This window comes from Lolium rigidum, chromosome 6, assembly GCF_022539505.1.
Source record: "Lolium rigidum isolate FL_2022 chromosome 6, APGP_CSIRO_Lrig_0.1, whole genome shotgun sequence".
NCBI lineage: Eukaryota > Viridiplantae > Streptophyta > Magnoliopsida > Poales > Poaceae > Lolium > Lolium rigidum.
This window is the reverse complement of record NC_061513.1, coordinates 55,698,280-55,707,147: the sequence shown is the minus strand read 5'-3', so window position 1 is coordinate 55,707,147 and position 8,868 is coordinate 55,698,280. Positions and strand designations below refer to the sequence as shown.

Here is an 8,868-nt window from a genome sequence, read left to right as displayed (position 1 = left end):
ACAAAAGTGTTTTTCTACTTCCTTAACTTAATGATTAGTAGTACTCCCTCCTTCACAGTTTATTAGGCGCGCGTATCCCTAGGTCACCAATTTAACCTATATAATTTAAATTATATAATATAAAAATTATATCATTAGAAAATAGAACATCTGAACTTTCTAATGATATAATTTTTATAACATATAACTAATGCTAACTTGATCAAATTTGCAACCTAGGGGTACGCGCGTGCCTTATAAACTGTGAGAGAGGGAGTAGAAGGTTTCTTCATCAACTGCGAGGTACTTCCGGCTTCACACTCGTTACTCAAAGCGTCACATTCTCTTTTTCACCATCAGAGGAGCTTAAGGAGGATGTCAATTGACTGTCAGGTACAGGAGCAACTTCCTGCTTCAAGCTCACCACTTCAGGAATTTCTTGCTCCGTCTCATCATCAGATGAAGAGCTACTTGAATCTGGGGAAACTTCCGGAGCATACATGTCATCGCTGTCTCCAATATCAAGCTCATCAGAGTATTTCACAGCCAACCGTTGCCTTCTCCCACGGCCAAGTAGTTCAACTTTGGGAGTAGCAGGCTTGAAAACTTTGAGATCCTCAACCTTGGGGGAGAGAGGTCCTTCCTCCTCACCACCATGAGCAAAGCTCACAATGCTCCCAAGATAACCGTTGTCATCTGAAGAGCACTTCTCCCCAATAGAAGGATCTAACTTGAGGAGATTCTCAATGGCCTCGTCATCATAATGGATTGATGTAGCATTGATCTTCTTCTTCTCCAGAATTGTCTTGGCTCCGTGTAGTAGGACAGACTTCAGCTCCTCTGCACTTGGCTTTTTGGAAGAGTTTATTAACATATTCTCAATGGCCAGCTTCTGCTTAGACTTTTGCAGTATCTTCTCTTCAACAGAACATTTTGTGATTAGTTGGTAGACAACCACAGGTCGGGTCTGGCCAATCCGGTGAGCCCTTGACTGTGCTTGCAAGTCCATGAATGGGTTGAAATCAGGATCTGAACACATGGATGCAAGAATCAGTGCCTAAAGGATTTAAGGGAAATGAGCAGCACACACATCAACAGAAAAGATATTTTAAAACCACTCACCATAGATAATTACTCGATCTGCACCAGGCTGCCATAATAAGCAACAATATTAGTCCAGTGGCATAAAAGTAAAAAATAAACGAATCTGCAAGGATTAGGATTAGGAATCATACCAGGTCAATACCTAGACCACCAGCACGAGTAGACATCAAGAAGATAAACGTTTCACTTTCAACGTTGTTGTATTCTTTTATGCCCTCCTGCCTTGCAGAGAGTGATGTCTGTCCATCAATGCTGTGTACCAAAACAACTATTGAGTGAAAAAATAAAAAGAATTACAGCTGTACTCACTGGAATGAGCTAAGAAATTATCAAGAGCATCATTGTAAGATAAGATCAATGGAGTCATCTCTGCATCAGAAAAGCAAGACAAATGCAGGGTTGCTTAATGGACCATACCGCGCATATTTGTAGCCCAGGGAAAAAAGAAAGTCTTCAAGAATATCAAGCATCTTGGTCATCTGGGAGAAAATCAGTACACGGTTCCCCCTTTCTTTCAGTTTCGGAAGAAGCTGCAGATCAACAATAGTAAATTCTTAAGTCCAACAGCAAAGTGGGACAGAGAAAGAGAAGAAGTTATGAAACAAATTTAGAGTGCAGTCCCCAGATAGGATGTAATAGTAGGTAAAGGTACCTTGTGTAAGAGTTGAAGTTTCCCAGATGCAGAAACAAGTGATAGAAAAACATCTTCTCCTGCACGCTGGTGAACTTCCAGTCCTGGAAATAGATACTGGAAAGGGGGGAACAAATTAGCTTGAAGAGCAAGACTAATTTTTAGCATTGATTAGTTTGCATGAAAACATACTGCAGAATGAAGCAATCAAATGGATAAGTACTGCACAAAATACTGAAGTTAATTTTGGCTTGTCTTTAGTATTGACTATGCCATGCTGTCATCAGCAAACACAATTCATTGCCAAAATGTTTATTAACGTAAAATCCAAATGCACTGAATTATGTATGGTTACAACTTACAAGGAGAAAGAGGTCTAGCTCAAGTGAACAAAATGTAGCAGAGTTCATGAACTAAAATGGAAGCAGAGGGTACCGGGTGATTGCAGCATTTTCTCAATTCCATAAGTACATTGTTCAAAGAAAGCTTTCTGCCTGCGAAAGTATAAACAAGCTCTGTCAGCCCCAATGCAACATATGAGTTGGTTAGCTTAAGTACATAAGGACAATTATATAGACTTAGTATATCTCATTTTGGATATTGCATAATGTTGTACTTTGTGCCTTCTGCACATGTTCTAATACAAACTGGCATGCATGTAGATGCGTGTCCAAGAGAAAAAATAGCACAAACCAGCTCAACCAAGAGAAAATGATTTGGATGAAGACAAGGTGGCAAAATGTATGGTAACGATAAATGCAAGAGAATGAATCTTGAACTGACCAGACTGAATAGCACTGTTCAGCTTCGAGTAGTTCTTCTCTAAAATATTAATGTAAAGGTCTCTTTGAGAGTCTGTAAGTGCACATGGAACTTCTACCCACTTCTTTATCGGCATAGAATCTTTTAGCACATCTGATTTCATCCTCCTCAACATCCTAGCAAATCAAACATGGAAGAAATAAGAGCAACATCCAAGTTATAAAGCAAATGAAGTAGACAGTGGTAATCACCTAGGCTTTAAAATTTCATGAATGCGAGCAACTTTTTCATCGATTGTCAAGTCCAGTCCAGATTCAATTGGTAAGAACAACCCATCGGCCTTTGGGTCGGAGAACTCATCTGGATCAATATAATGAAGCAACGAAAACAATTCCAGGATATTGTTTTGCAACGGTGTTCCCTGTACAGTGAAGAGAAAAAAGGAAGAACAAGGTCCAAGCACATGATTAGATTATTACAGAAAGGGACAATTTGCACTTCTGTAAGAAATACTCCCTCCGTTCACTAATATAAGATGTTTTAGCTTTTAGTGGATCCATCTATTTTGGTATGTATATAGTCTACTCTTGCTCATTTTAAAATATCTAAAACGTCTTATATTTGTGAGCAGAGGGAATGTATGCTACCAACCCATAGGTCACTTCCATAGTGAAAGCTACCATAAGGAGAAAATCTGTAAACCTCATTCTGATGAAATAACATTTTGGACAGAGATATCTTTCAAAGAAAATAAATTGATAATACCATTCTAGTATGGTTCCAAATCAACTGTATCACACATCCCATGAATGAGCCTTTATGATAAACAATTTTTATAACGAGTTAAGCATAATTTTAAAGGATCTCGGCTATATATAGTTTTCAATAGTATATTACTTTGCAGTACATAAATGGAACGTCCAGAATCAGTACTGATCGTCTCCAAATCTACCTTGTTCAAAACCATTATCAGGGTGGACAGACCATCCACGACTACTGAGCATGAACCAGTCTAGTCTTGGTGTTACCAACAGCATTAAATTGTAACATATGCAACATTAATAACAACGCAAATGGAACAAAGAATTATCTTCTCAAAATCAGGAGGAATATGCCTAGGGTATGGAAGACTTACCGTAAGTAGAAGCCGGAACTCTGAGCTATATCGTTTTAGGACTGATGCAAGGTTGCAATCAACCTTCTTCAGTCTGTGTGCCTCGTCAACTGAAATTGAAAGGAGATGAAGAGAAGTGTTAACTTGCACGTTAATAAAGGAGATGTTCAGAATCAGATATCCCCAATACAGCCATATCTCAGAAAAACTTACTGACAATCGTTGACCACTTAATTTTTTGTAGGACTGCTTTATCGAGTTGGACAAACTCGTAACTTGTGACAAGAGCATCAAATAAAGTCCTCCCTTTAGAAGAGTACATTTCATGATCTTGAATACACTTCCTGGAGTCCTTATCTCCTTGGTAAACAACAATATTTAGATCACTTGCCCAGCGACCAAATTCCTAGCACAGAGCATGCATCCAGAAATTACATATTGTCCAGCTAACATAATAAATAAATTTGATACAGCAGGAAGATTTTATTCAATGAAGGCAAGAACTAAGGACATTTTTTTTAGTTCCCTTACTACAACATCCAGACTAATACAACAGAAGATCATGAGAAGTTATACAAACCTTTTTCCATTGGAGTAGGATGCTTTTGGGAGCTAGGACCAACGCAGGTGATGTTGTGAAACTTCCCTTGATAATATGGCTGAGAAAGGAAACAACTTGGACAGTCTTGCCAAGACCCATTTCATCTGGCAGTGGAAAAAGAAACAAGAGTTCTCATTGTTGTCATTACACGATATAAATAAGAAGCTGCTACCATCTTTGTATAGATTACCAATGCATGCATCACATAATTCAAAGGTAACGCCCTACATCAGTGCGGAGTACCGTTTAAAGTATCCTTTAAAGCATGCATTTACTATTTCAGTACGAAAAAAATTATCAGCTTGATCACTAAAGTTGTAACAAATAGTCAATGAACACACAAAATTCCTACCTATCAATGAATCAAGTTAATGCTTTTTATTTTCTCAAAATTAAATTGTAGAAGATACTCCTGTTATAATACTAAGTGTTCTGAGATAACATTCTCAAATGATAGAAAAAAATACAAGTGCATGAATTGTGTCTTTAGAGTTCATCAACATACCAGCAAGAATAACACTCCTCCTAATTTTGAAATTGTCAAATATCCATTGTAATCCTTGAAGCTGATAGTCATATAAAGCACCACTGTGTACATTTTCGGGTATCATTTCATCAGTGTACATTTGGCTGATACAATCAGCTCTTTTTAATGTATTTCGATGCCTTTCGACAAGCATAGAAATAGCTGATTGCACGCCTTCGGTCGAATATGGCTCCCATGTAGCATCACAGTAATCAAGGCCTTTCCATTTCACAAGGAACTCATATCCCTCAAAGTCTTCATTATCTTCAAAACTAGCCAAGATGTCACATAAACCATGAGGCTCAAACTTCCGACGACATGCAATGGCACGATCTACTTCAAACCATTCTGGTTTCCTTTCATCATCCAAGAAGACCTCCTTAGGCAAGCTGTTGCATAAGTTTGCAAGATCATTAACAACAGTAATCAAAAAGAATCATACCAATTAAGAACACATCACATAAATTAAAAAATGGCAATTATAAATTCATTATTGTTCATTTTCCCATTGGTGTATGCAAATATCATAGGAGTCTTATTTATATTAAAACTGCAAAAGAAAGACTGCTGAAAAGGGTGAGAATGTCACTCTATTCATAGGAGTTTCCTAAAGCATCTAATAAACACTTCAGATTGCCTAAAATAGTTTATATCACATCAACAAAGAAAATTTTACCAACACGGAAAAATGGTTTTACAAAAACCTACTTCAAATGTGACAACAAAACATAAATGGATAAAAACAGAGGGCTTACCTATTCTTCCTGATGTAGCTTTGTGCCCGTAGACGATCATGAACAAGAAGCCAGTCAAGTGGAACCTAGAGCATGTAAATTCAACTTGTCGGTAAAATAATTACAATCTTACATTGATAATGGTAAACACATATTAAATCTTTTGCAAAATGCAGCAGAGCACCATTTAACAAAGGCAATCTCTACACAGCTATAGGCATGCATGAACTTATTGTAGGAAAGTCTAATAAACGGTGTCAAAATTGGCCCAGAAATGTTCATTCAAGAGTGCAAGTTCCGCTTTTAGTGAAACTAGCTCAGGGTGTTTTTAGTGCAGGAAGCTATGAAGAATGTCCATAAATAAAACTCCCTCATTAACCTACCTAATTTCTAAAATACAAATATCATCTGTAAAGCTTGTGGCAATAGAGGGAAACTGCAATGCCAAGGCAGGCTAGCTTAAACAAGAGTGGGAAGGAGGAAAACATACCCAGCAGTCATGATGATGAGAAAGTAAATGCCATTTCACAAGGAACTGATACTGGAAATCTGACTCCTGAAGAATCACCCGTCTACAACCTACAAACCTTTGGATCTTTCTTGACAGATTTACTTCTGTCCTCTGAGCCAAAGAAGCTTGATTGCTATTGCACAGAGGACATTCCAAGGTGCCTCCACTGTTTTGCATAGGAGGATCGAGACAGAAACTATGGAAGCTATGAGAACAGCTAGAATTCTGACATTCGATTAGAAAAGAGCTGCCAGTTCCACTCTGCACACAAATTAACCAAATAAGATAGTGCATAACTGCATATGGATAAGTGGCAATGAAAAACAACAAGCCCAAGAAAACCTTACAAATTTCTCGCAAAAATAATATACCTTACATATTGAGCACATTGGTCCATCAGAAGTGTTTTTGCAAGGTTTTACAGTATTGCGCAATAACTCATCATCTGATAGAAACAATATATGTACAACACAAAGGTCATGTTAGAAAATCAACCTCGAACAAGGACCCAGGTATCCAACAGGTCATTAAAAGACAGTAGGCATGACTGAATCTGGACACTATCACAACAAGTACAACGAATGACATATAGCTGCAACATCATCCACTGATAAGATGTCATGCAAGAACATTATTTCATGCATCATACATGCATATGCATGATACATACAGAATTGTTCTACAGGGGTTTTAGAATTTTCTATGCATAACATTGACACAGTAAACCATTGACCATGTGGTGATTATTAAACTGAAGCTTCTCAACCAATGGGTTACTTATTACCTGATCCTGAAGATGAAGACACTGACAACATATACGAAGAAGCTTCAGTATAGCTCTCCTAAACATGAACAGGAAACATTTATCACTTCTTGAGAAGAAGGAAATAATGAACCATTTCTTTTTGAGAATTTATTTACATCTGAAATATGATCAGCCTTCCGTTTCTCTTGTAGGCGCTTTGACATTCTGCATGGAATTTCCTTCCTATGATCTGTGGTGATTTCAGAACACAGTTCAATTATGCGAACTCATTTGCATAGCATATCATCACCCAATTAGCACAAGATAAATAGAAGTTAGGGGGCTTAAGAGGTGTTCTGCTTAATCCACATACGGGAGGATTAAGAAAATATGTATCTACTAATGAGGAGACATCTAATCAAATGATATTTGGAGCTTAAGAGAAGGTTAGAAGTTTGACATGGTATGAACACAAACCATGAAAGTGTGCAATAAAACAAAAACAAAATTCAGCACAGCTGTAAATATTATCTTAACAACATCTTTAGTTATTTGATCTAGTCGTTTTAACAAAAATAAAAAAGGCTGCTCAATTAACCTCAGAAATGCATATGACAAGGTTTTTAAGCAAGCATGGTGCACATAGAAGAGAATCATGGTATAAATGTGTAGATAAAAATATTCACTTCGAAGGATGCCCACTTACTATCAATAGTGTCACTATCAGCATCGTCGTCAGCTTCGTGATTTCTAGTTCCCACCCTTTCCTGGAGGCGCTTTGATCTTCGTTGAGGACGTAGATGATCATCATCTACACAATGCAAATTCTGAATTATTTCATGCTGATAAAAAATTATATTAGAATTTTATATATTAGGAAAGATTAAACACACAATAAATTGAACACCACAAGCATACCATCAGAGCTACCCCGCCAGGTGTCTTTATCTTCAGTAACTTCAACATTGTAATATTCAGACAGAAGTTTCTTTCTTAGTCGTTTTGGCCTTCTTTGCTGGACCAATTTCTGGGACTCTGAAACACCATTCAGAATTTACAAAGCAAGACATCTAATCAAATGATATTGGGAACTTAAGAAGGTTGGAAGTTTGACATGGTATAAACAAACCATGAAATGCAGTGTGCAATGAAAAAAAAAACTCAGTGCAGCTGTAAAAATTATTTTAACCACATATATAGTTATTTGATCTAGTCGTTTTAACAAAAATAAAAATAAAAGGCTTCCAAAAGGCTGCTCAAATAACCTCAGAAAATGCATATGACAAGTTTATTTAGCAAACATGGTGCGCATAGAAGAGAACCATGGCATAAATGTGTAGATAAAAATATTCACTTCAAAGGATGCCCACTTACTATCAATAGTGTCACTATCAGCTTCATCATCAGATTCATAATTTCTAGTTCCCACCCTATCCCGAAGGCGCTTCGATCTTCGTTGAGGGGGTAGATGGTCATCATCTAGACAATGCAAATTCTGAATTATTTTCAATCATGCTGATAAAGTTATACTATTAGAATTTTATATGTTAGGAAAGATTAAACACACAATAAATTGAACACCACAAGCATACCATCAGGGCTACTCCGCCAGGTGTCTTTATCGTCGGTAACTTCACCACTGTAATATTCAGACATAAGTTTCTTTCTTAGTCGTTTTGGCCTTCTTTGCTGGACCAACTTCCGGGACTCTGAAACACCATTCAGAATTTACAAAGCAAGACATGCACAACAGCTTTACTGTAATGCTAACATCTTCAAGTAACAACAAATGTGGAACAGCTCGCTCTTACCATCTTCCCTGTTCACAAATACATCTTCACTTTCAGTGCCAATCAAATCATCCTTTCCAGTTAGTTTTCTCTGCAGGCGTTTGGACCTTCTGCTAGGAGGCATCATCTTGTCATCTGCTATAAAGACAAGTTCAAACTAATACTATGGGTCCAAATTATTAAACAAGTCATAAATTTGTGTAACAATACTACATCTCTTATCTTAACAAAACAGGTTTAGAGAAAAGAAAGACTAGATGGTCACTCTAAGAGGCTAGAAAGTTGACATAGTAATTGGGGTAAAACATCTAGACTCGGATGCAGATGTGTACAAATAATAACGACGCAGAACAGCAGATTAGTCATTGATC

At 37.2% G+C, this 8,868-nt stretch overlaps 1 protein-coding gene across 1 annotated transcript; it reads right to left on the bottom strand.

Annotated features, from left to right (window-relative positions):
- Positions 1-266: 266 nt before the first annotated feature.
- On the bottom strand, positions 267-8,628 carry LOC124661631 (chromodomain-helicase-DNA-binding protein 3-like). The gene is made up of 20 exons (XM_047199505.1): positions 8,519-8,628; positions 8,300-8,416; positions 8,082-8,186; positions 6,884-6,957; positions 6,747-6,804; positions 6,334-6,407; positions 5,942-6,223; positions 5,473-5,537; positions 4,697-5,106; positions 4,171-4,295; positions 3,804-3,996; positions 3,612-3,700; positions 2,728-2,897; positions 2,498-2,652; positions 2,150-2,208; positions 1,736-1,831; positions 1,501-1,613; positions 1,215-1,335; positions 1,102-1,129; positions 267-1,008 (listed from the first exon to the last, which is right to left on the bottom strand). The coding sequence occupies exons 1-20, from the start codon at positions 8,622-8,624 to the stop codon at positions 308-310; spliced, it is 3,141 nt and encodes a 1,046-aa protein (XP_047055461.1). The 5' UTR covers positions 8,625-8,628; the 3' UTR covers positions 267-307.
- Positions 8,629-8,868: the final 240 nt, after the last annotated feature.